The sequence below is a fragment of the Sinocyclocheilus anshuiensis genome, unplaced genomic scaffold, assembly GCF_001515605.1.
Source record: "Sinocyclocheilus anshuiensis isolate Anshui unplaced genomic scaffold, SAMN03320099.WGS_v1.1 scaffold476, whole genome shotgun sequence".
Taxonomy (NCBI): domain Eukaryota; kingdom Metazoa; phylum Chordata; class Actinopteri; order Cypriniformes; family Cyprinidae; genus Sinocyclocheilus; species Sinocyclocheilus anshuiensis.
In genome coordinates this window covers 1,760,061-1,786,524 of record NW_015554139.1, presented here as the reverse complement: position 1 = coordinate 1,786,524, position 26,464 = coordinate 1,760,061, and the positions used below count along the sequence as shown (strand labels likewise).

General features: G+C 37.3%; 1 protein-coding gene across 1 annotated transcript; it reads left to right on the top strand.

Annotated features, from left to right (window-relative positions):
* The first annotated feature begins 416 nt into the window (after positions 1 to 416).
* On the top strand, positions 417 to 15,192 carry LOC107670526 (meteorin-like protein). Its single transcript, XM_016463169.1, has 4 exons — positions 417 to 865; positions 5,465 to 5,853; positions 11,745 to 11,804; positions 14,330 to 15,192. The coding sequence occupies exons 1-4, from the start codon at positions 768 to 770 to the stop codon at positions 14,641 to 14,643; spliced, it is 861 nt and encodes a 286-aa protein (XP_016318655.1). The 5' UTR covers positions 417 to 767; the 3' UTR covers positions 14,644 to 15,192.
* The last annotated feature ends 11,272 nt before the right edge of the window (positions 15,193 to 26,464 follow it).

Below are 26,464 nucleotides of genomic sequence, written 5' to 3'. Positions count from 1 at the left end.
AATATCTCTTTGGATTTGAGACTTTAGTCTTTGCAACTTTACAGATCTTCTTTATGCACCAAGAGCTTGTAACAACGCTTGTAAAAATTGAAATCGCATCATATGACCCCTTTAAACTAGAGCTGTATGCAAATACTAGTAGTTTCTCAGATCTTTGGACCCCACTGAATGTTTGCCTTGATAAATATGTTTAAATTCTGTGTCAGAAACAAGCCTACTTAAAACCATCGATATTAATTATTGTGATGAATGTAACAGAACTTTACACATCGTCTCAATGAACAAATGAGCCAATTTAATCAGCCAAATTGCGGTGTCTTGAGCTCTTTTGCGCATGCGTCCTGCGTCAGTCAGCTGGCGGTGACGCGCAGAGGAATCCGAGCTGAGGCGCTCATTGAACTCTGGAGGAACGCGCCTCCACTGGAATAAAGCGCTGCTGCTGTTTGCGCATGCGCGCTCTTCAAAGTTGAGTGAGCGGCTGTACTCGGTTTGCTCAGCTCGTCACCGCCGTCTTCACTCGAGTAGAGCGCTGCTGTTCAGTGCTGCTGGCTGCGAGCGACATGGAGTGAGCGAGCAAACGCGCTTCTCGGACTTTCGGCATTAGTCGCGCTTCTTGAGTAAATTTCGGGCTAAAAAAGTGAAACCATACTTAAGAAAAACACGATGTAGTGAAGAAAATACCGACGCTGGACTGTTTTATTCCATACCTGCAAAGCAGAGCTATCTAGTATCGCGCTGTGGGAGAAGTAGACAGCGGTGGGACAAACATGCTCTCGCCGTTCTTGGCGTATTTGCTGTCGGTTGTGCTTCTGTGTCGGATTGCGCGCTGCCAGTACTCAAGCGACCAGTGCAGCTGGAGGGGCAGGTGAGACACGCTTCAAACATTTAGATTAGTCAAGTGAATCCTTATTACTCGTTTGTCAGTGTATAACGTAATTTAGTAAATTATATTTAGAGATTTAAGTCTTTAAAGTCTAAGATTAAAATCTGTAGATTAATTAATATTGGTGAGTTAATGTTGTAATTAACACAAACGTTTTTATACTAAAATAAGTATAATAATAACAATAAATAATATTTAACATCATTAGTACTTTTATTATTTTTAGGTTTAATATGAGCAGTAATAGTATTATTAGCATTAGTTATGTTTATGAGTTGTGTTGAGTATAGTGGTAGCCTATTGTAATGATTGTAATGAGTGGTTGTAGCACCTGTCTCAATGAATTAACATATTATTATTATTATTCTCTTGGTCTGAATAGTATGTATGTATTTATTTTCTTACTCAGATTTACTGTTTTGTAATTACTGCTTTGCTCTATATTGAACCTCACTGGCATAACCTGAAAGCAGAAACTATCTGTGCAGTGATTTCATTTCTGCTCTCTGGTTTGACCAAACCCATGTTAATCCCTCATGTGTAATATGCAAATTATTCTATTGTTTGTTTAAAGGCGTTTTAAGTTAATAAGCTATTGCACATAGGCTTCTACTGTGTTTTTCTAGAAGCTTTTAGTTTTCAATAATAATATGGTGTCAAGGTGGCTTTTAAATCCTTCAAGCTCAATGTGCAGCTAGATGTGAAAGACGTTTTGATCGTCTGGGTTAGTCATACATCTTTAACTAACCAGGAGATTAGTTCATGCTACAGATTTCCCTGCCACATAACTTCATCTCATAACAACGTTTGTTATTATTCCTCAACAATAGCTCCCTTCCTTAAAAAAAAAATAAATAAAAAATACATAGGCCTATTTAGGGTTGCTGTGAAGTCTTTTTACAGTAATACAGCTTAATGCGTTGTACTCTGACTGCGCAGCCATAATCTGGTGTTGATTTGCCAGGTCTGAGTTCAGCCTCTCATTACGGCAGAGCTCAATTTCAAATGCTCTTAATTAAAGAGGAGTCCTTATAAATGAGGACACGGCAGAGTCTGCTCTGCACATGTCACCCCAGGCTCCGCAGGAGTTTTGGTCCTCACCTCTCATTTTGGTGAGAGTTTAATCTAGGGTCTTGCAGCAGGCCTAAATTCATCTCTGATTGAAGAACCGCTGGAGGCTTCAGAAGCAAATGGCTCATTTTCTGCCCAACTGACAAGGCGCAGAACCACAGATGATGTCTAAAAGTAGTGGAGAGAGTCTTTTGTGTGGCCGGTGGACAGCGGCAGGACTGCTGCCCGGACATGCAGCTCCTCGTCTTTTTGAGGAGTTGAAAGCGAGGGGAGGTTCACTGCGTGACCTGCATTTGCACTTGCATGCTCCGGGTTCGGCTACTGTCTCTGCACTTGTCTGCAGAGAGGCCTGTGTGTCCAAGGAACCATTGACTTACGTTTCAAAAATCCTACCCACGGCAGGATGCCAGTGCTGGATCTTGCCAAAATGTTGGAAAGGAGAGAAGAAAAATGAGAGACGGTTAATGTGTATGTGTGTGTGCGCATGCTTGCACGTGACTGGTCATGCAGCAAGCCTTGCGCGTGGGTCTTAACACCTTGTGTGAAAAGACATTAACTTCATTCTTCCTGCTCTGAGAAAAGCTTTTCTTTCATATGAGCTTTAGCTTTGGACTCGACTCTGGTGCAGACTGTTCAGAACAATCATCCTAATGTTTGAAGTTTCCTTTGCTGTGTTGCACATAAAAGGCCACTAAACTAAAGCTGACTGAAGATCCAACCATCATTATTTAGGGGATTACCCGTCATTTGCTTCAAAACAGGTTGGCTTGCTTTGTTTAATCTAAGGCCTGTAAGTGGTTATTTGTAAAAGTTAACCAGCTATAACTGGATGTCAGAATTTGGTGAGTAATACATCACAGTGTTTGATGTTTGACGATTGCTCCATTCCAAAGCCTGTTGGACGGCCTACTATTTCCCTTCTAGTATTTTAAGGCATCATACAATTACTTCCAGACAGTAGCCAGCAAAATTATGCTGCCTTTTGAAATTGTTTGTTTTGGCTGAATTCACGGATACGCCAATCCCAGAATGATTGCACTTAGTGAACAAACTCCTTCAGGATGGAAGACACAGTCAAGAGAAACATGGATTATAACTGTATGAAGTCTGTTGATAAAAAGAGACTGATTAAAATGAGAAGTTTTACCAGTTTTAGATTGATACAGTGGCCCATATTTTCAATAATTTTGAGACGATCTGCTCTAATGGTTGAACGATATATTGCCATGGCTTAAATATAATTTATAAGCCATGTTTGGCCGATAAGTGTCATGATTGGGAATTTTATTGACAATGTTGAACTCAATGTCATATTTATTTCATATTCACTGTGTACTGTATTTTAAATGTGCATTCCCTGATTCTGATTAAACAGATCGCACAACTTCTTACATTTGAGTGTTTTTTTAAGGTATATTTTGGCCTTTTTATACCTTTATTTTGATATGACTGTGGAGAATTGACAGAAAGCATAGGGCAGAGAGAGGGAAGCAGGATCGGCAAAGGACCTCAAGTCAGGAATCGAACTCGGGTCACCGGAGGCACAGTTGCGTTATGTGTCGGCACAAGCCACAAGGCCTTTTTTCATGGTTTTAAAGTCGTGATGAAACAGATGTAGCAATAGATTTTTATTCCATATTCTGACATACATCAGAGTGTAACGGATTATCGAAAAATAAGCAAATTTTGTTGCCTTGTTACTATCTGTCGGTTGATGATTGGATGCTGAGATGTGGGATTTACAAAAAGATCGATAATATGATTTTAGAAATTAGTTAGTGAATTTTAATTTCAGGTCGACTTTAATAGAAATACAAATTTATTTTATGTTTTTAAACTTGCTCTTTGAAGGTTAAATCTGTTTATTTTACAAATTTTTTCTTCTTTGTTTTAGTTTAATTTGCCAAGTTGATTTATTTAAAGATTATTTATTTCAAGTTATTTTAGTAAATATTATGTAAAGAAATGTAAATGTAATTTTAGCAACTGTTATGCTTGTGTTATTTACTTTAAGTGGTTTGATATCATATTTATTGACTTTATATCAGCCATTGGCCACCTTGCGCTCTATAATGTTGGCATCAGCCATCAAAAAAAAATCTGTATCCTTCAGCCACTAATCTGCACCATGTTTGTATTCGTTTCAAATCTTAGTTTTTGTGCGTGCAAAAGTATTTTTGAATACATTTTGTGATACATAAGTGCATATATCAGCATATTTAACTCAATTAATTTAATGCAATTTTACTCATGTCATTTGCTATCATTAAATTGTGGTTAAAACACTTAACAATAAGGTCTCACTTGTTAACATTAATTAATGCATTTAGAATGCTAGTTAAAAACTATATAATTGTTCATGTTAGTTTACAGTGCTTTAAAGGTGTCATATGATGCTGCTAAAAAGAACATTATTTTGTGTATGTGGTGCAATGAAATGTGTTTGTGGTTTAAGGTTTAAAAAACACATTATTTTCCACATACTGTACATTATTGTTTCTCCTCTATGCCCCGCCTTTCTGAAACGTGTCGATTTTTACAAAGCTCATCGGTCTGAAAAGCAAGGTGTGCTGTGATTGGTCAGCTATCCAATGCGTTATGATTGGCCGAATTCTTGTTTTTTTACGCGTTGCGTTGCATCGTGCCGCGTAAACATAAAACCATGTCTGCATTTGTGATCGGAGAAATTAAAAGCCAAACAAAGTAGTTTCGCTTTCACAACAAAACACCGGCCGGGGGCTAGAGGTGAGGAATGGTCGGAGGGCTAGAGTGAGCAGAGGCGATGGGCTTGCGGCAACCACATGTGACGACCCCGGGCTGGACTCCGCTTCGTCCATGGTGAAAGCAAACAAAGTAGTTTCGCTTTCACAACGAAACACAGCGCCTTCACGACATGGCAGCGGCGGCAACAATACTACAGCGAGAATAAAAGTTACGCCTTCTTTCTTTGCGTGAACATTTGGGCGGCATTATGCAAATCTTCCCACATAGCGACGTAGATATGTGGGGGCGTGTTAGAACGAGCCGTTTTAGGTGGGCGTGGCTGACTCAATTTCTATAAAGAATATCTCTTTGGATTTGAGACTTTAGTCTTTGCAACTTTACAGATCTTCTTTATGCACCAAGAGCTTGTAACACTCCAAAGAGAAAGGAAAAATTGATATCGCATCATATGACCCCTTTAATGTTCACAAGTAAAACTTTTAATTTTAAAAATGCATTGGTAAACTATCACTATTGTTAAAATTAACATTGACTAAGATTAATAAATGCTTTATTTGATGAATATTGTTCATTGTTAATGTTAACTAATGTAATAATAATGAATGAAATGAAACCTTATTGTAAAGTGTTTTGTCATGTATATTGACCATCATTGACTGAAAAAAAATGTGCTGTCTGTGTAGAGTGTTTTGGTTTATTTACTTATGAGGTTCAGTTTCAGTCGGATTCTGCTATATAAAGTAGGGTAGGTGTTCTGGAACAGAGCTTATATGTCCTTTCTTGTAGTGGGCTGACCCATGAGGGACACACTCGGGATGTGGAACAGGTGTATCTCCGCTGCGCCCAGGGGTTCCTGGAGTGGCTTTACCCCACAGGGGCCATCATCGTCAACCTGCGGCCAAACACACTGTCCCCAGCGGCATCTCTTCTCTCCGTCTGCATCAAACCCTCTAAGGAGTCCAGCGGGACCCACATCTACCTGGACCGGCTGGGCAAACTGCGACTGCTCCTCCGTGAGGAAGATCAGGCAAAGGGGAGAGTACACTGTTTCAGCATCCAGGACGGGGCGCTCTTCATCGAGGCAGTGCCTCAAAGGGACATCAGCCGAAAAATCACAGCCTTGCAGTACGAACTGGTCAACCACAGACCAGGAGCAGATCCACAGTCATTATCTGGTATGAGGTTCTCTTGATCTTTAAAGACTTGCTTGACAAGCAGAGTTTTCTTTCATGTGATGTATTTCCTGAAACAGAAATGTACGTTTTTTGTCAAATTTAAGGAGTAGAGTAGTATCTCAAAGCTGTCAGACTAAAAGGCCAATGGATTCTTAAGGGACAATGGATTCTCTCTTTTTTTTTCTCTCTCTCTCTTACGCTCATCAAGGCTGTTTATTTGATCAAAAATACAGCAAAACAGTAATATTGTGAAATATTATTTAAATATTACAATTTAAAATAACATGTTTCTGTTGTAATATTTTTCAAATGTAATTTTAGCCAATTTTTCAGCATCATTACTCCAGTCTTCAGTGTCACATGATCCTTTAGAAATCATTCTAGTATGCTGATTTTCTGCTCAAGAAACATTTCTGTTGTTATCAATGTTGAAAACTATGATTCAGGTTTATTTGATGAAAAGAACAGCAATTATTTAAAACAGACATCTTTTTTAACATTAAAAAGGCTTTACTGTCACTTTTGATCAATTTAATGCATCCTTGCTGAATAAAAGTCATTTATTTCAAAACCTTTAAAAATTATTTAAAAAAAAAAGTTTTCAATGTTAGGCTTACCGTCCCCTTCTACTATTTGATGAAAAGAACAGCAATTATTTAAAACAGACATCTTTTTTAACATTAAAAAGGCTTTACTGTCACTTTTGATCAATTTAATGCATCCTTGCTGAATAAAAGTCATTTATTTAAAAACCTTTAAAAATTATTTTAAAAAAAAGTTTTCAATGTTAGGCTTACCGTCCCCTTCTACTGAATTCCAACAATAATTGATTCTTTCAGCAAAAAGCATTATTACATTTCTGTGACTCCAAGGTTTTTGGGTACACTGTTATTAATGCACGCGATACAGAGGGTATGTTTATTTTAAAAAGTATGCGATCCGAAGCCAATGTTTTCATGCCAAGCAACAGATGATATCTTTACCTCAGGAAACGTCCTCCCCTCTGTGATGCTGAGATGGTGGATCTGTGCTCATATTTACTCTGGAAAGTGATACTGATTTGAGCCTTGTTTTCCATGCAATAAATACCGACTGTGTTTTTCAGGATGTTGAGTGTAAGTCTCACAATGGGACGTCACAAGCACCTTGTTGCAATTTACACGGCAAAGCATGTTAAACATTCAGCCTCTTTTCAGAAATTACATTTCAAGCAGTGCACCTGCCAAAACCGAAGAAATGAATGGCCTGAAGCAGTGTAGATCCATCATATAACAAGTCTGTTTTTCCTCTCCCAAACAAAGCAAAAGTATTGTTTAGTGTGTTTCCCCCTTCAGGGGGGTATGAATTCATAACTGCCATGTAAATCTGGCTCTGATAAACAGCTGTATTTTGCAGGCATGGATACAGTATAAAGCAAAGAAACTTTTAACAGTTTCCCTGTTTTGGGACTGTGTGGCATTAACGTGTGGTTTGATGTGGCCCATGATGTCCTCCAGAGAACGTATGTGTTTGCCGTTTGTGATCTAAGCGGGCACATCTGAAAGGTGACCTGTTTTCCTTTTTCCGAGCTTGTGGGTTTTTTTCGCGTTCAACTCATGAATGTTGACCTGCTGCTGTGCTGGAATTGAGTTGCTTTCCATCACTGCGGAATGTGTCTTAGACCAGCTGTTGGGAGGACATATTATCTCCATCTTTTTTCCCTACTCCCTTCCTCTTCCTCTTTTCCCCTGTCTCTCTGGCTTCCCCTCCCTCACTTTTTCCTTCATTACTTTTCATTCCGCCTCTCTGAAGTGGTTGGGACGCAGGCAAAGTGGCATATGAATCTTTTCTCCATTAGCATGGAATGCAGAGGGACCAGATGTAGCAGGGACACCATCTTCCCCCCTTTGCCCTGCCAGCGTGTGAAGTGGTTGTGATCCCAGCAGCGTTGCATTAATTCGGGGCAGCGAGGGCTGCTGACTCAGATGCCAGCTCATTCCTGCGGTTCCGTTTCAACTTTTGCATATGATCTTCTGCAAAGCTATTGAAAAAACCCATCAGCTCTTTAAGTGAGGCTTTAGCATTCAGGATGTGAGAGCCGGCGGCAGTTAACACTTTACATCAAAACTCTGAAAGGCCTAGAGTTCTGAACGATCACCCGTTTTGAAGCTTTGGCGTTTGCCAGCTGTTGCGTAGATGATTCCTGGATGACCTCTGGCCCCGTTGGTGGTGCGATGTTTCTTGTGTTATAACACGGCCAACCTCTGGTCTGCTCTCCTTGCCCACAGTTTCCTCAGCAGACATGACCTACTGTGCTCATATGTGAAGGGTCATGTTCAACCGATCAAGGTTTTGATACAGATCAGTTATTTTGCCCACTTTCCATGGTAATGCCCAATATACAGTGAAAGTAAAGCTAGATTGCTATTATTTAAACAGTCTATCAGCCTACACTGTAAACGGCCAGTGCATTTAGTTTTGTGTGGGTCAATGACATTTCTTATATTTGTTTTAAAAGAAATTAATACATATTCAGCAAGGACACATTAATTGATCAAAAGTGACAGTTAAGACTTTTAATAATGTTACAAAATATTTTTTTTAAATGTATATACTTTCTATCTATTCATCAAGAAAAAAATGGATTCATAAAAAGGAAAAAAAATGGGTAACACTTATACAGTGTATTTGTTACACATCCGACATGCATTTACTAAAGTAATAACAGTATTATGCAGTATATATAATATGGAACATTATTTAATAGCATTTACACACTGTTAATTAATATTACTCTGTATTTATGTGTAATTATAAAGTATAACCCCACTACTTAAGAAACCCACCCTTAACCCATCTCTTTTAGAGAACTACAGACCGGTTTCCCTTCTTCCTTTCATTGCAAAAACACTTGAACGAGCTGTGTTCAACCAAGTCTCTGCCTTTCTCACACAGAACAACGTCCTCGACAGCAACCAGTCTGGTTTCAGAAGTGGACATTCACGAGACTGCCTTGCTCTCAGTTGTTGAAGCCCTAAGACTGGCAAGAGCGGATTCCAAATCTTCAATACTTATCTTGTTGGATCTGTCCGCTGCTTTTGACATGGTTAACCACCAGATCTTCCTGTCAACCCTATTGGCAAAGGGCATCTCAGGAACCACACTCCAGTGGTTTGAGTCTTATCTCTCAGATAGTTCCTTCAAGATATCTTGGAGCGGTGAGGTGTCCAAGTCACAACATCTAACTACTGGGGTGCCTCAGGGCTCAGTTCTTGGACCACTTCTCCTCTCTGTCTACATGGCATCATTAGGTTCTGTCATTCAGAAACATGGCCTTTCATATCACTGCTATGCTGATGACACTCAACTCTACCTCTCATTCCATCCTGATGATCCGACGATACCTGCTCGCATCTCAGCTTGTCTAACAGACATTTCTTGCTGGATGAAGGACCATCACCTTCAACTCAACCTGGCCAAGACAGAACTGCTTGAGGTTCCATCAAACCCGTCGTTTCATCACAATTTCACCATCCAGTTGGGCACATCAACCATAACTCCTTCAAAAACAGCCAGAAACCTTGGAGTTATGATTGATGATCAGCTGACTTTCTCAGACCACATTGCTAAAACTGTCCGGTCCTGCAGATTTGCTTTATTCAACATCAAGAAGATCAGGCCCTTTCTTTCAGAACATGCAACACACTTCTTCCTTTCATTGCAAAAACACTTGAACGAGCTGTGTTCAACCAAGTCTCTGCCTTTCTCACACAGAACAACGTCCTCGACAGCAACCAGTCTGGTTTCAGAAGTGGACATTCACGAGACTGCCTTGCTGCACTCTCTATTCTAATTCTATTCTTTATAAAAAATAAAAAATAAACTTGCCCCTTTTAGACTATTTATTATTTTTCTATTTTTCTACTATTTCTATTTATTTACTAACTGCTTGTTTTCTTAAAAAAAAAAAAAAAACTAACACTTGCTTCTCTAATCTTTTTGCATTCTATCTGTTTTCTTTTTATTTATTATACAATTATAACTCTGACTTTGTGACTTCTGACTAACAAAAGAAAAAAAGGCCTTTAACACTAGCTTGCTCTATTCTTTTTCTATTCTATCTGTTTTCTTTTTATTTATTATATGATTAAAAAAAACCTTGCTATGTGTACTGCATTAAGCTAACTGAGACTTGTTATAGCACTTGTATATCATTGCTCTTTTGTTGATTTTGATTGCTTCCATTGTCCTCATTTGTAAGCCTCTTTGGATAAAAGGGTCTGCTAAATGTCTAAATGTAAATGTAATGTAAATTACACCGTAACAAGCAAATCCAAAAATAAAGTGCAACTAAAAATGTATCACCGTTTCTGCAAAAATACTAAGCAGCACAACGGTTTTCAACACTGATAATAAGAAATGTTTCTTGAACAGCAAATCAGCATGTTAGAATTATTTCTGAAGGATCATGTGACACTGAAGACTAATGATGCTGAAAATTCAGCTTTGCATCACAGGAATAAATTTCTATTGTGTACATGTATTTTAATTAAAATATATTCAAATAGATAAGTTATTTAAAATTGTAATAATATTTTACAATATTACTTTTTTTTTTTTTTTACTGTCTGTTTGTTTTCATTGACACTTGTTTTCACACTTGTCACTCTTATTTGTGACTTGCTTCCAGTGTAGATTGGGTGTCAGGCACCATAAGACACAAACTTTACAACAATTTTGTTTTATTTTAGTGCTATGGGCCAGAATATCCTTGGACAATTGCATCACAATGTGCTAAAAACCAAAATACTTTAGCAACCACATTGTAATTCCTTGTCCCCACCCATAACACTCTAGCATTGTGGCGATGAGTTTTGAACGTCCAACCCACGACTCTCTTTGGGGAAAATGTAGTTGTTAAAATTTTTGAAAACTTTTTGAAGCCCCTTAGTCCACCTGCACTAATAGACAGCTAAACGTTTGGCTGTCAGACACACCTGCCCTTGCCCACAGACCACAACCCATAAACCCGTAAAATACCCATAAACCCTTCCACCCAGCCACCTGAATCAACCAGTCACTCGCCCAGCCCCTCGCTCTGCTGCAACCCTGACAGAGTTGAGACCCTCCAGACAAACGTGCTAGATTATATCTGCGCGTGGGGGCTGTAATGACCCCAGAGCCATGAGACTGTGGCCTGATTTATTTGGATAGAGAAACGCGCTGATCAAAGCCGACATAGTGCTGCCAGTGTTTAGGTTACACTGATTGCCTTCTAGCAGTCACAGGACTCTGCGGCCACCTGAAAGCAAAGGAGTGTTTGTCTCTTGTCATGTGTCGCTATGGGTTGTAAAATAGTACAGACTGTTCGACTCACTCTAGAGGATGTTGGCACAAGTGAAAGTGCTGTGCACCGTGGGCTCCTCTGGATGTTTCTTTTTTTGTTTTGGACCCAGAGCTACTAGGCCTTGGAGTCTCTGCTCCTTGTTTGAGCTCTTCTCAGCTGGATCTCATTTGTGTTGGGGTGTGAGGACGCGGTGTGTGTTTGTCAGTGTTTTTCTAGAGGGGGAAGGGTCGAGATTGTTCCCTCCTCTCCACCAACTACAGATGTTTTTTTTTAATGAGGAGCCCTTTCTCGCGGGCCGCCCCACATCTCTGTTTGTTTAGAAGCCGACAAGCCGTGACGCTAAAGTTGGCTTCTGCACGCTCAATAAATAACCATCTGCAGCAGAAATTAATTATGTCTTTGAAAGTCCACAAGGCGGGTGTTAGATACATCAATGTGCTTTTTTTGTTAGAAAGATTTCTAAAATCAACATGCTACATTATGCACGTGGGATTGTTCTTGCTGTTGCTTTACCATCAAGCGTTGGCTGTGTTTGGTCTGATTTTGTTCTGTTATCTCTCCACAGCACCCTGCCAACCCTGTACAGATGCGGAGGTCCTCCTGGCCGCTTGCACCAGTGACTTTGGTAAGACAAGTCACATCTTTAAAGAAATGTTAAATGTTTTTGATAATGACTATAGTTAGAAATTAAATTAGCAATTGAATTTCAATTATAGTTTGGTCTGAAAGCATCCCTCCCACCAAGCAACTGTTTGAGTTACAGGAACACTCAAATAAGACTCTTCAAAGATAATGAGAATAAGAGAATAAGATCCTACTGATTAAAGTGAAAATTGCGGCACGATTTGGATCTTAAGAATATTATATACTGATAAATGGACCACAGACACACAGTTAATAGGCCAATATTTGGCCTTTATGTCAGCTCCATAGTTTACTGACAGCCTTTTTAATAGATTGAGGAAATATTGTGTAAAATAAACATTAATTTAACCCTTGTGTGGTGTTCATATTTTTGTTACTCAGCCAGTGTTCGTGGATCTGGTGGGCCCGCTGCAGTTTTGAGTTTTTAATTCAACACAATCAAAAATTAAATGTTAAAATACTCAACAGATGTTTACTTCATCCCAATTACAAGCAATATAAACAGTATATAAGGTCAAAATTTGCCCTTTACCTTTGTTAAAGCACATTTATGAATTAAAGTGCTACAACCTTGTTGGCAGGGGCAGAAACACAAAACTCCCACTTACACTCACACTCTTACACTCTTACTCAGACTCTCTCTCTCTCACACACACATGCACATAAACACACACACACATAAACACACATACACATACTAATAGCAGGCCCAGACATAGGAGGACAGAGTGTGAAGGTACACAGGACCTAAAATTTTCACTCTTTTATTATCCCCGGGTCCAGTGGACCCGAACATCCTGTATATAATATAAATGTGTAGGGGGGGATTGTACAGTGAGTGGTCATTGAAAATTTGTTCTGATATATGTTCTTCACAGAAAATGAGCCAAGGCCAATGAGTCTGAGTTTGAAAAAATAATTGATAGTATAATTTTTCTTCCCACAGACCCGAACACCATACAAGGTTTAATGTCAATTATGTTGGATTAAGAAATAATACTGATCTACTATTTAATCCTGTATTATTGTCATTTAGTATTTTGAGAATAAACATTCTCACAGAACACATTTTTGTGTTTAAAAATGTGAGATGTAGGGCAGTGGAATAATAATTAAAAAAAAAGAAGCCAATCTAGAGATGTTGAAGTCAAAACGTTTATCCAGTTTTTTAAATGGATAAACAAAACTCTAAAAAAAATTCCATCGAATTAAATTGACGAAATGTTTAAATGAGCCAAGGCTCTTCAAAATCCATCTTCAAAATCAATCTATCTTAAATCTATTTGTCTAGCTTAAATCTAACTATTTTAGAATAGACTAGGCTTTCTCAAGCCAACATCAAAGTTAATTTACAAACTTTTTAAATAAAATGTGATAATTGCTAATAAGAAATTATTCATATAAATATATTATGTCAGCATCATATTAGCACTCCAGTATCAGTATGTCACTGAAAAACAGTTCTTTCAGAAATTATGTAATATTTATCTAAACCCTACCTGCATTGTTTTAGACAAAAGTTTTAAAATGCTGAAAAATTCTTAAAGTCCCCCTGTAGTGAAAATCAATTTGTTTGTTGTTTATTTGTCTATATGGTCTTTTTAATATGCCTTTAGACAAACCATGTGCCAATCTAAGTAACTTTAACGAATGTTACTCACTGTAGTTGTCCGCTAGTAAAAAGATAGTTTTATCAGTCATTATCCGTGTATGCCACTTTTGCGTTTACTACAGTTCAGTGGATCAGGAGGCGCTGGCTGGTGTGACTGAGTGGAGGTGGGACTAATTTGCATATTCATAGATCAGCGTATAGTAAATGAGGCAAGGGTGTAGAGTTGCATTCAAGATATTTTAAGGAATGAGAAAATTATTTTCACAAGAAAAAACATTTAAATATGTAATTTTGATGATCAAAGATAAGTTTTAAGGGATAAAATATTTGACTACAGGGGGACTTTAAGATTCCTAGGGGCATGGTCCTATTGGTAACATGTTTTTAAAGATCTAGTTTGTGTTTTATGTTGGAATCAGAAATTAATCATTATAAGAAATGCTCACACTGTAGTTTGGGGATCAATTGTCACAATTAACTATCAACTACAGCTTTTGCCTCAAACTCCTAATTTGCTGCTTATTAATAGTTAGTAAGGTAGTTGTTAAGTTTAGGTAAGGGGTAGGATTAAGAGACCTAAAATAGAATAAGGCATTAATATTTGCTTTATTAGTACTAATATACAGCCAATTTGCAAGTAATATGCATGCTAATAAGCAACAAGTTAATAGTGAGAACTGGTCCTTAAAATAAAGTGTTTTTTAAGAAATTATGTTAAGAGAAAATTCCCATTTCAAATCTTTTAAGATTGGTGGCCCAATTTGCTATGCGTTGAAATGGGAATCCCATATACATTCTTTGAGGATTGTTTGACCAGGCACATCCCATAATGCAGTCAGTATGGAAAAAAACTACTTTTCTTACATAATTTTATTTATTTTTTCCCTCTTCAGTGGCGCGGGGCAGTATTCTTGGTGTGGCAGAGGACGACGACCAGACCTCTGTCACTGTGTCCCTGAGTCGCCTTTACAGACAGAAGACACAAGTGTTTGTTTCAGGGGGTGGCCGGGCCAAACGCTGGACAGGCTTTGCGAAGATGCCCAGGCAGTGCAGGGTTAAACCGGGGGAGGGTGAGTTCCTCTTCACTGGGACTGTGCGATTCGGAGAGGCCTGGCTCAGCTGCGCTCCACGGTACAAGGACTTCCTTAGGGTGTATCAGGACGCACAGCAGCAACGGACCAACCCATGTCATTTGGACACAGACTGAATTCTTTCCAGGAAACCACACGGTCCGCCGCGTCGCAAGGAACTGTGACCCTGCGAGCAGCTGTCTGTCTCTGTTTGTGTCTGCAGACAGAGCCAGTTTAGATCCGTATAGACTGCAATACCGACGCAGAAACCTGCTGTCCCAGCATTGCCTGAGACACGACTCGTGCCCTTAAAACATCCCGCAAAGACAACTGAAGTTGGACTTGAACTTATTAAGCCAATGCCGATTTCTCCCGACATGTTTTAAGACTGATATTCCTGATTTTTTTTTTCTTGCGGTCAAAATGTAGCAGATCTGGCTGATGAATGTGTAAAAATGTGAAAAGAACATTCTAAAACGGAAGTCCCAAATGCTTTGTAAAAAGCTTGATGTACAGTTTTGCAGTTGTTTCTATGACAGAAATATATTGATGAAAAAGCCTGCTTTTTAATTTTAATTTTTTAAGAAAATTTGAAGTGCAATTCCTGCCTGTGTTTTGTCTTCAGGCTGTTCAGTTGCAAATGTGTCTTTCCAAGGATTAAAAGTATTTTTTTTTTCTCTTTGGAATCAAATCGTGTGCCTGGTTTTTCATGTAAATTAGGTGACGGTGTAGTTCTCTGCCATCCATTTTTAAATACTTAATCTATGAACTGTGTCCAAAAATGGAGTACATTTTTTATGTACTACTTCTATATAGTCACTGTTTACTGGGGTTTTAACATGCGAGAGCTCATCCCCAAGTCTGAATGATATTCAGGTCTCTAGATATTGCTTGAATCATTACTACAATGTAACTGTGTGAGATGTTTTTCTCACTAATTTTATCATCCATCAGGTGAAAATTAAAAGTCAGATTACTTAGAAAAGTAATATCACACCTCTCCTCTACAAGTACAAACCACACAAATTATAGTATCAGTCATGTCCATAACACAAACACAAAAATGTACATTTTGTCCTCATTTACTGGTCCTCATGTTGTTTCAAACTTGTATGACTTGTTTTATTTTCAATGAAACACAAAAGTGAAACTGGCATTTTCTCAAAATATCTTTTTTTGTGTTCCACTTCCACAGAAAAAAAAGTCAAGGTCATCGTAGAAAACAGGAACAACATCCCTTTCAAGCGTTACAGATAGGAAACTTGGTTAATAACCGCTTAGTAATGTTTAGTTATATTATGCTCCAATAATTATCTATGAAACCAAAGTGTTTTCCACCGTACAGAGTACAAAAACATTTTTGTAATCTCTGGTTAAAATGATTAGTAGTATTACTAAAGTCTTTAAAAAAAATAATATACTCTTTCATAATAAATGTACTTTTTAAGTAAATGTTAAAAATGTTTTATTGAAATGAAATATTATTGTGCGTAATAAAAAAAAATAACATTTTAATTTCTTGTCATATAATCATTAATTAAGGAATAGTTTGCCCAAAACAAGCATTTACGTATGTTAGAAAGATGAAGCAGTGGCTGTTTTGATCCTTCAAGTGTGACTTTATATATATATAATTTTATTTTATTTTATTTGCAGAATCTACAAAATGTTAATAATTAGAAAAATAAGAGGAATCATAGAAATTGCATTTTGTTTTTCCATTTAGTACTGCCCTAAATAAGCTTTTCGACATAACAGATGTTTATATGTAGTCCAATGCAAAATAATAGCTGACTTTATACAAATTACCCCATTCAAAAATGTATATATGGTTAATATGTAATACTGCTGTTTTGTGATAGTTGTTCACGAGTCTCTTGTTTGCCCTGAGCAGTTAAATTGCCCACTGTTACTACAGGTCTTGCACATTCTTTGGTTTTCCAGCATCTTCTGCATATTTACCATTGATTATGATTTTGAGATCCATCTTTTCACACTGAGGACAATTGAGGGACTCTTATACAACTATTACAAAAGCTGCAAATGTTCACGAATGCACAAAGTAAACGCATTGCATTAAGAGTGGGGTTGAAAACAGGATGATCTGGGAAACTGTACTTAAAGTTTTTTTTTTTGTTGTTTGTTTGTTTTTTTTATTTAGTACTGGCCTTCAGCAGCTACATAAGATATTTGCAAGTTTCCCAGAAGACAAAATAAGTACAATTTATACCGATCATCCTGCTTATGGACCCATTTCGTTCTCACAGTTGGGTAAACATTCATAGTGTTGAACAGAAACTACAACAAATCATTTTTCATCATTGTGTCCTTTTACCCCAACAGAAAAAAAAAAACAATCCTCAGGTGTTTCCTTGCCTTTCCAAAACTTACATCAAAGTGTTATTAATTTACAAAACATTTGACAAAAAAATAGCAAATATGGAAAAAAAAACACCTTTGCTTTTATATAGTTAATAATGATGTTAATTGTGGAAATGCATCATCACAGTTGGTGAAAATGGTCCATTAAGGGTAGTAATAAATATTTAGTAAAAAAAAAAAAATGTAATTGACATTTTGCAGATTCCACGAGATGGATGTGAGCAACTGTAAATGAATATTTTTAAACATTTCATAAATAGGCTACTTCCTTCTCTAACAAAATACCTCTGTCATTGTAGTGGCCTCATGTTTGTGATTAACCAACCAAGCTCCCCTTCTCCCATTATTTTTAAATCAAGAACATGATGCATAACAAGCTTTATCCATTGAGCATTATGTGCGGATTCACTTCCGTCTGGACTCCCTCCGGGAAATATCAGGCTTTCACGCTGGTGTTGGTGGTTGGTCTATTGGTCCAGCTCCATATGAAATGCATTACTTCTGGTTTTCCAGCCATACAGGAGAGTTATCATTCACTGGAAGCAGACTGGAGCGGATTCCTCTCCACGGGTTGCTGCGGTGCCCAGGGAGGCGCTCAGTCAAGGTCAGAGTGAAAGGGCTCTTTGTGTGAGCCGGGCCGTTCTGAGAGAGTGAGACGGCTTCAATAGAGCCCTGTGATGCCACACAAAATGGAGGAGCAGGCCATGTGGACTATGAATCTGAGCATTCCTGATGCTTGTGGCTCATTTTCAGGCCATCTATTTCAACATACAACACCAAACAGAATGAGAGAATATCGTTTCAAAAAAAGTTGTCGCAGAGTCTTTTGGTTGTCGTTGGGAGTTTTGCTTTGCTCCATCTTGTTCTGCTTTACTTTTGACAGAAACACACCCATAATGTCTCTCAGTGAGTGGCCACAAATAGACAATTGCTTTTGCAGGCTGATCTGCACTCAATGGAGAGACTGAATTCCAGTCCAACGGCAGCAGCTCTGGAATCGCTCACTGGGAAATGCAAACAGTGTTCCCATGACAACGCTGCGGTGCAGCAAACCCTCGCTCCGAGCTCCTACGGGGTGAAAGGGAAAATAAAGGAAAAGAAGCATGGTTGTCCACTTGCACCGGCGCTTTGAGTGCCTCGCTGGCGACATTCTGTCCAAGTGCATCCCGACCGCATTGTGAAGTATGTTTGGAGTTTATGGATAAGATATTCCCTCTGGAACTAGACGCTGACCCTGATGCCACATTGCTACTGTTTAGTTGTTGATGTAGACTTATATATAAACTGAGGAAATGGACCTATGCCCCAGTCACAATGATAAAGTTGCTGTGTCTTGCAGAATGATCTTCCCCAAAAAAACAAACTTTCATTTTTAAAACTTTAGTTTAAAATTCTGTCATCAATTACAGGCAGGCACTCAGTCAAGAACCTTTGGATTAACCCACTTGATTCATATGGATTACTTTTATGATGTCTTTATGAACTTTTTGAAGTGTGAACAATGACATTTTGCCAGAGAAGGGAGTATTTATGAAATTTTTGGCATAAACCGACCAAGCAGAAACCTTTGCCAGTTGGTTGAACTGTACAACCGATGTTTTCCAGGTTTTTGGTTCACTCGATAGGTGTTATTAATACATATTTGCAGTGTTTTATGGTAAATTAAATACGGTGAAACGTGGCTAAACATTTCTTTCATCAAATCTATAAGACTGTTCATCTTCGAAACACACACACACACACACAAATGTATTTTTAGTGAAACTTGAGAGATTTCAGTCCCTCCATTTAAAGTCCATTACACCACAACTTTGACACTTCAAAAAGTTCATGAATATAAAAGTAGGGATGTGCAAGACTAGTCTATTAATCAAAACTGCTGCTGCTAGTCGACATTGGAAAGGGGGAAATTAAACTAACTTCAGAAAGCTTTTGTTGACAATCTTTCATGTTATCTCCTTATAACGCCTAATAAAATAAGGTTCATATGTGCAGTGCTTCTTAGTTTACTGAGGTAACCATGGTTACTGCTGTACAAAAGCGCCACCTTCTTGTCCAAAAGCGCCACCTACTGTCAGAGAATGAATTTGCATTTTGTCTGCTGCTCTTGTTGCTGTCAGTATTGTTCATTTTAACCGAAAATAAGAACAATTCAGATAATAAGGTATCTGGAATCATTTGACTGTTTGATTCAGAGTTTAAAGGGATATTTCAGCCAAAAATTTAAATTCTGTCATATCACTCACCCTCATGACCCGTGAGACCTTCGTTCATTTTTGGAACACAAATTAATATAATTTTGATGAAATCAGAGCTTACAGTCCAGTCAGAGCTTTCTGACCCTGCATAGACAGCACCGTAAATACCACGTTCAAGGCCCAGAAACGTGGTAAGGACATTGTTAAAATAATTCACGTGACATCAGTGGTTCAACCGTAATGTCATGAAGCTACAAGAATACTTTTTGTGTGCAAAGAAAACAGAAATAACGATTTTATTCAACAATTTCTTCTCTTCCGTGTCAGTCGATGCACGTTCACGAGAGTACCACGACGCATGCGTGTGCATTCCTCTGCTTGTATACGCCGGCTCCTGCGTCAGCAGCACCACACGTATGCGTCGTGGTACTCTCTGAATGGCGGCGGAGAAATTGTTGAATTAAGTCGTTATTTTTGTTTTCTTTGCACACAAAAAGTTTTGTCGTAGCGTCATAAAATTATACGGTTGAACCACTGATGACACGTGGACTGTTTTAATGATGTCCTTACTACGTTTCTGGGCCTTGAACATGGTCGTTATGTTGCTGTCTATGCAAGGTCAGAAAGCTCTCGAATTTCATCAAAAATATCTTAAAGGGGACCTATTATGCAAAATTCACTTTTATAAGGTGTTTGAACACAGATGTGTATTCACAGTGTATAAACAATCAGCCTATAATGGTAAAAATCCACCCACTCATTTTTTGTATAATCCCCATAAATCGTAAACAGTCTCTTCGATCAAGCAGTTCCAGATTTCCCCCCACTCTTATTTAAGAGTATGGAACCCCCGCACACAGCTGGTGACAATCTGCCTTATTAGCAGCATAGATAATATGTAGATATATGTAAATATATAAATATAGATAATGTGTTCTGAAGATGAATGAAGGTTTTACGGGTTTGGAACAACATGAGGGCGAGTAATTAATGACAGAATTTTCATTTTTGGGTGAACCAACCCTTAAGTATTTCAAATGGATTGCATATACACACACAATGTTTTGACTATCTTCTGAGGGTTTCTTACTTTTAGACTACTTTAATCAAAGTGCTCTTCTGTAAATTGGATTTTAAGCAGGAGTATAGCAACTATTATAACTGTCCCTTAATTTTTTTGTAAGTTTTAAGTTTGTTCTCTCCACTTTTTTAGAGATAATTATTATTTATTAGGAGTTTCTTTTTGCTTGACCACAGTGCAAAGAAAATACCTGGAGAAAGATATCTGTTAGCATTCCCATGCAAATCAATGAAATTTGACTTTGGTCAACTTTGTCTGGTGCAGGAACACTCTGAAATATGTGATTTCCACCATCTTACATTTCTTTCTTGTGCAGAATGCAAAATAAGATATTTTATATATATATTTTATATATATATATATATATATCCCAATCTTGATCAGTATATAGGTTGCAGACAGGCAAAATATGTCAATTTCAAGCTTTCAAAAGCCCTCCAAAAATGTTTCACTGGTAAAAAATCTATACAGTTAGAATGTAGTCTAATAAAAAAGCTAAGCAGCCAAACCTTGATCCCTTGGCATAAACTGACGATTTCAAGGCCAAGCAGAAGCCTTTGGTTTTTACAACCAATGTTTTCCAGATTTTTGCTTTATTAATACATTACAGTGTTTTGCAGCTGAACAATCAACACCAAAGAAGATAAATATATATGGCTTCTAAACTCAACAAATCAGGAGGCAAATGACACATAGTTAATATTCATGCGCAAAGTATGTATATTTTGCCATGTCAAATTGTGTCTAATCAAATTGCGCCCCTGACTATAGCTATTGTTCACCCGGTTCACTCTAAGGTTGAGGTTTCTGCTGACAACGGACACAGTTTCCTGGCCCCTAAATGCTATAATCACAATTACTGGTTCTGGTCCAAGTGATGTTAAAATGTACATCCAACCATACGCATTATGAGAATACGGGAAACTATTAATTGAGGACATCCTTGGGGTGGACCGAATAAACATAGAGTCGTCAAGATATTTGCAGTAACAGCAAATAGCGCGGCGACTTGGCAGCAAGAGGGCCAGAGAAGGAGCCGGGGGTCCCGAGGGAGAGGAGATGGGCAAGCGAACAAAGCGAGTGATTGGTGCTCTGTGGGCCAGTGACATCTCTTCTGCAGGGGAAGTGGAGGAATGCTGGGAATGTGTTGACTTCACACACGCGCACCCCCCGGCCAGAAGTCAGGCCCTGATGAGGGCGAATCAATAGGAGCTCTGTGGCATCTGCACGTGGCGCTTCCTCCAGTACAAACACTACGCCTCGGCCCAGAGGACACCCACTAGCTAGACCTTCCCGCACAGGCAAGAATAACATACATCTTTATTATGAAGGTGAAAGCAAATGTCCTTATAGCACCTCGGAATATATATTGAGTATTTTTCAGCATTAAGCATTTTCAAGCATTTTGGAACTGAAAAATGACTCTATACAGAAAAAGTGGGAAGAGTTGACAATATATTATTTATAATAGCATTGTTAGAATGTTAGAATAGCATACTGCCATACTATTTAGGCTATTTCTGCAGCATGAACTTGTATAGCCCATGTAATTTTTTTCACTCGTGGATTGGAATAGCAAGATTACCTGCTATATTTGACTAAATGAGCAATGCATTAGAGCCAACCCTAATGAAAAAGAAGTGTGCTTATAATTATATTGAATGTGAACTAATAGTGTACTTCAAATTTTAAAAGTATATTTTATTATACTTAAGTCTTCAGTGGGTCAAAAAAGCACTCTAAAGCTAATTGCATTCATTTAAAATTAACACGTTTGTTTAATCGCAATTATATGATTTATTTCCATACCAAGTACGCTTTTTAAAAGTATGTTAAAGTCTAATTTTTTCACAAGAGTAGGGTATGAAATCATAAGTAGTGTTAGCCACATTTTTAACATCTTGTTTTTTATTCATTCTTGATGAAATGCCAAAACATTTGTACAAAATTTTTGTTATATACAGTCACTTGCTGATGTGTCGTGAATTTTAATGTTTAGCATTTAAAATTGCATAGTGCATCTGCTTCTGATGCTAGTTATAAAAAAAATAGTAGCCAGTATTCAGTGTACACTGCTCAGTATGCAGTAAGCAGTACACTAGTTTTCCATTCAAAATGTAATGCCTCATTCATGAAACACAAGGGGAACGAATTGTTTCAATGAATAAATGCAACAATTTACATCACAATGGATTTACACGCCATTTATATACAAATTTGTTCTGCTTGTGTGCTCCATGAATGAGGCCTAAAGGCCTATTGTATACATATACTATAATTAAAAGAAATATCATCTACAAAAGCATTTCCCAACAAAAGGGATGAACCTCCAGAAGAGGTTCTGAAAAATGCATTAAAGCCTTTTATCTCATAAAAATGACAATGTGGTAAAAATATGTTTTCCAAATAGAAGGCTTGGATTAAAATGACAGTGCAGTATGATAAAATGTTCCATAATAATCAGAGAGGAGAAATCTGAGAGCCCTCGCTGTAAATCACATAAGACTTTGAGAGAGAAAACTAATTCTTGTCTCTGTCATAACCTCTTTGTAAATGACCTTTTGCTGTTTTATTCTGTGCAAATTTTGCACAGAAATACTATTGTGTGATGTATGCGCACAAACTAAATAGCTTGTGACAATTAGATTAAATACAGAGTCTGAAATAGCAATTGATTGTGAAAGGCCAAAACCCAGCATGGAACTGAGCACTGAGGACTGGTTAGTGTTTTACGATCTCCAAGTACATGAAAGTCTAGGGAATTATGTGAAGAAATTCCACCATGCACAAACTCAACTGCCCTTCAAATAGTCAAGGAGGCCTCACTTCTGTTTTCCCTTGTGAATAAGAACTGCACTTAATTGTATTAAGTATGCACTTATAGTGTACTTCAAATCTCAATTTTAAAAACTGTACTTGCAGATAATATATTAATGAATAACAGACACTTAAGTGTACCTGAAGAGAGTCCTCTTTCATGACTGCTTCTTAACACACTTAAGCACACTCAAGTGCACTTTATAATGTGAAATTAAAACTTTTAAATTAAAGTACATCTAAAATCAATCTTTCAGTATTATTTAGTGATGCTTTATAGAAGTACACTTATTTTGATGTGTGAACTAACATACTAAAGCACATGTAAAGTACTTGATTATAATTTTAACTGTAGTGTGTTTTTTGATATTGCATAGTTAATATATTTTAAATGTACTAAATGGCAACTTCATCAGCACAAATGTGTAATTACAAATATATTTAAATACAGGACACAGAAGTTTCAATAGAAATGACATTAAAGTATATTTTAGTTTACTATAAATGCTTGTCAGTACACTCAGCAGTACAATTTAAATATTTCAACAATAGACAATAGAAGTAATTATGAAATTACATATAAATGTGTACTTAAGTCCTACTTAAGTGGGTCAAAAAAAGCAATCTAAAGTTAAAGTAACTGAGTTCAATAAAGTAAATTCAAACTATAATGAATTTTTATTTATTTGTAATTAATATCCACGTAAGTGTCTGAAAGTATTACATTCAGTTCACACTTAAGTATATTCTTTTAAAGTGAATTATTTCTGCAATAAGAATGCTAAAGTGTACGTCTTTTTCCACAAGGGTTAAAAGGTGAAATGGTTTAATGTGTGCAGTTTTCTTTCCTATGTTGACATATTCCCTGGAATATGAAACAGGAAGTTTGGGCTTCACATATTGTAGGTTTGTCACTTTTTAAGATAGCCATTAGCCTTGTAGCTATTTATGAATGAAAGCACTGAATACACTTTTAAAATGAATAAATTCCAGCTACTTCCACAGTTGGGAAAGGAAATAGTACAGAAAATTTTATCAAGACTAAAGACACATTGGCAAACCACTATTTGCTACTTGCTACATGCTAATCAGAGGCAGGTTCATTTTCTAAAAAAAAAATGGCATTGTGTATGACAAGCATTTACAGAAATAAAGCCCATTTAACAGCATATCTGCTTGCTAACTGTTTATTTTGTCAGTGTTTAAGAGTTCACTATAGCATATAGATGGATAAGTCACAAATCTCTTAATTTTAACTGCATGGGGTCTTTAAAGCAGCTTTGAATTTTTTTTAAAGCATAATAAATCACCCGTAGTCTTATCAGTTCACATCTGCCATTTGTTCCAGGAACTCTGCCAGAGCTGTTTTTATTGGGGCCATTTCTGATCTGAACTCAAATGGCAAATTTGTTTATGAGTATGTGAAATCAAACTGATGATCACGTCACATTGGATTTACAACCTTCCTCTTCTGCCATTGATTTGCACCCTGTCTTGCTGTGTGTTGAGCGTCTGTCACCTCACATGAGTGAATGGAGTCAAATATGTGGGATCTGTAAGCAAATACACAGGGTGTAGGGCTTGAGAACGGCCCTCTCAGCACCCCCAAAAGAGGCTGTGTCTAGATGAGAGAAGGGGAAGATGTTGGACAAGCACACTACCAAAGGCATTTCTGTTTACTCTTCACCCTCCCCCAGTAGCCATTTGCTAAAAGCTGGCAGTGCCATTTCAGTGGCCCCATGGCAACAGGAGAATATGTCACTGGGGTAAGTACTTTCTCATGATGTCATGAATTCATTATCTTGGCACAATGAAATACTGCATTGTCTGGTGCTCTGATAAGCCTACTACCAGGTTTATATCATTTACATCAGCCTACTACCAGGTTTATATCATTATAATTATATAATTTACTGTAGGTAAATAGAAGAATAGCATTAGTTCCTTAAAATGTAATCTATTATATCAAAGTTAGAGAACAAGTCTTATAGAGATATTTTCATATTAGTCTCATATATTTTATATTGTGTTATGTGTTTAACAATTGCCTTGTGATTTGTTCCGCTTCCCACAAATTTCGAACTGAATCAAATGCAAATTAATCAATAAAAAAAAATGTATATTGTCTGTAAGTTTTGACTTTTAAGTTTGATCAGCAATCTGATTTATCTCTCTGGGCAATGGAAAATGAACATTTGCAGTGACAAAAAAACATGAAGAAATGGGACATTTTCTTTCAGCTTGTCATTGAAAATATTTCGGATTTGCCATTTCTCCATTAGGCCAGAACATATGCACGTAAATGCGGACATGAGTGCTTTGCCAAGTTAACATACGGTAAGTGGCTTCAAAACACACACACACACACACAAAGCGAACACAATCCATACAACCCCACTTTATGAATCAATGGTAAGTGAAATTTTAAACTTTAGTTTAGCTAATAAACATCCAGCCAACTGGAACTCGGTGGAACCATATGGCCAGTTGGCCAGACACCGTTTAAGAAGTTAAAAATATTTCTCTCTCTCGCACACGCACACCTATAGATTTGCTTCAGAAAACACTGGTTTAATAATTGGGGTCATATGGATTACTGTTGTGTTTGTTTTGCATGGATTTCAGTTTTGAGGGACCCATACAGCTGCATTATGGACTGGAAGAGATGGATTCTTTTTCGAGAAATCGTTGTTTCTGTTCCAAAGAAGAGCTCAATTTTGGGTGAACTTGAACTATCCCTTTAAAGGTGCATTCAGTAGTTTGGTGCTTATTTACTATATAACTTGTAACTTAACTAATAACTTGTGCATTCACATATGAAGACTGTAGCCTACTCCTTCATAATAGTTTACTAAGAAAAGTGTTAAAAGAAAGTGGCAAGATGAAAACCACTATTTTCTGTTTCAAACTTTCACATAGCATCTTTAGGTTATAATAACAGATTCTGATTTTCAAACATTTATTATAAAATTTTTTTTTTTTTTTTCCCAAAATGCAATAAATCCATGACACGTTTTTTTTTTTTTTTCAAAATGCAATAAATCCATTGAATCAATACAAAAGTTATTTTTCATATTGAAACTGTTGAAAATACACATCATAGTAAGTTGATCCACATATGACACCCTCTGAACTTGGTCAATACTAATCTTGTATACAGGCACTGGACTAAAAATACATTCAATCAGTCATCGCTCCCAAAATGAATTCAACGCTCATCTTGTTAATGCTATAAATTAATTACAACAATAAAGGAAAATTTAATCATGAACATACATGAACAACAATATCACATTAAACCACAGAAATTCCAAAATGACATTTCCCTTGCATTCAACTTCCAAAAGTGCATTCATCTTTGCCATCTTACATTCATTTAGTTAACTATAGTGAAATACGCTGTATTAACAAAAACATTAATGGCATTAATAAAAACACTTACACTGACAAGCTACTCAATATCGCGTTCATAATCGAATG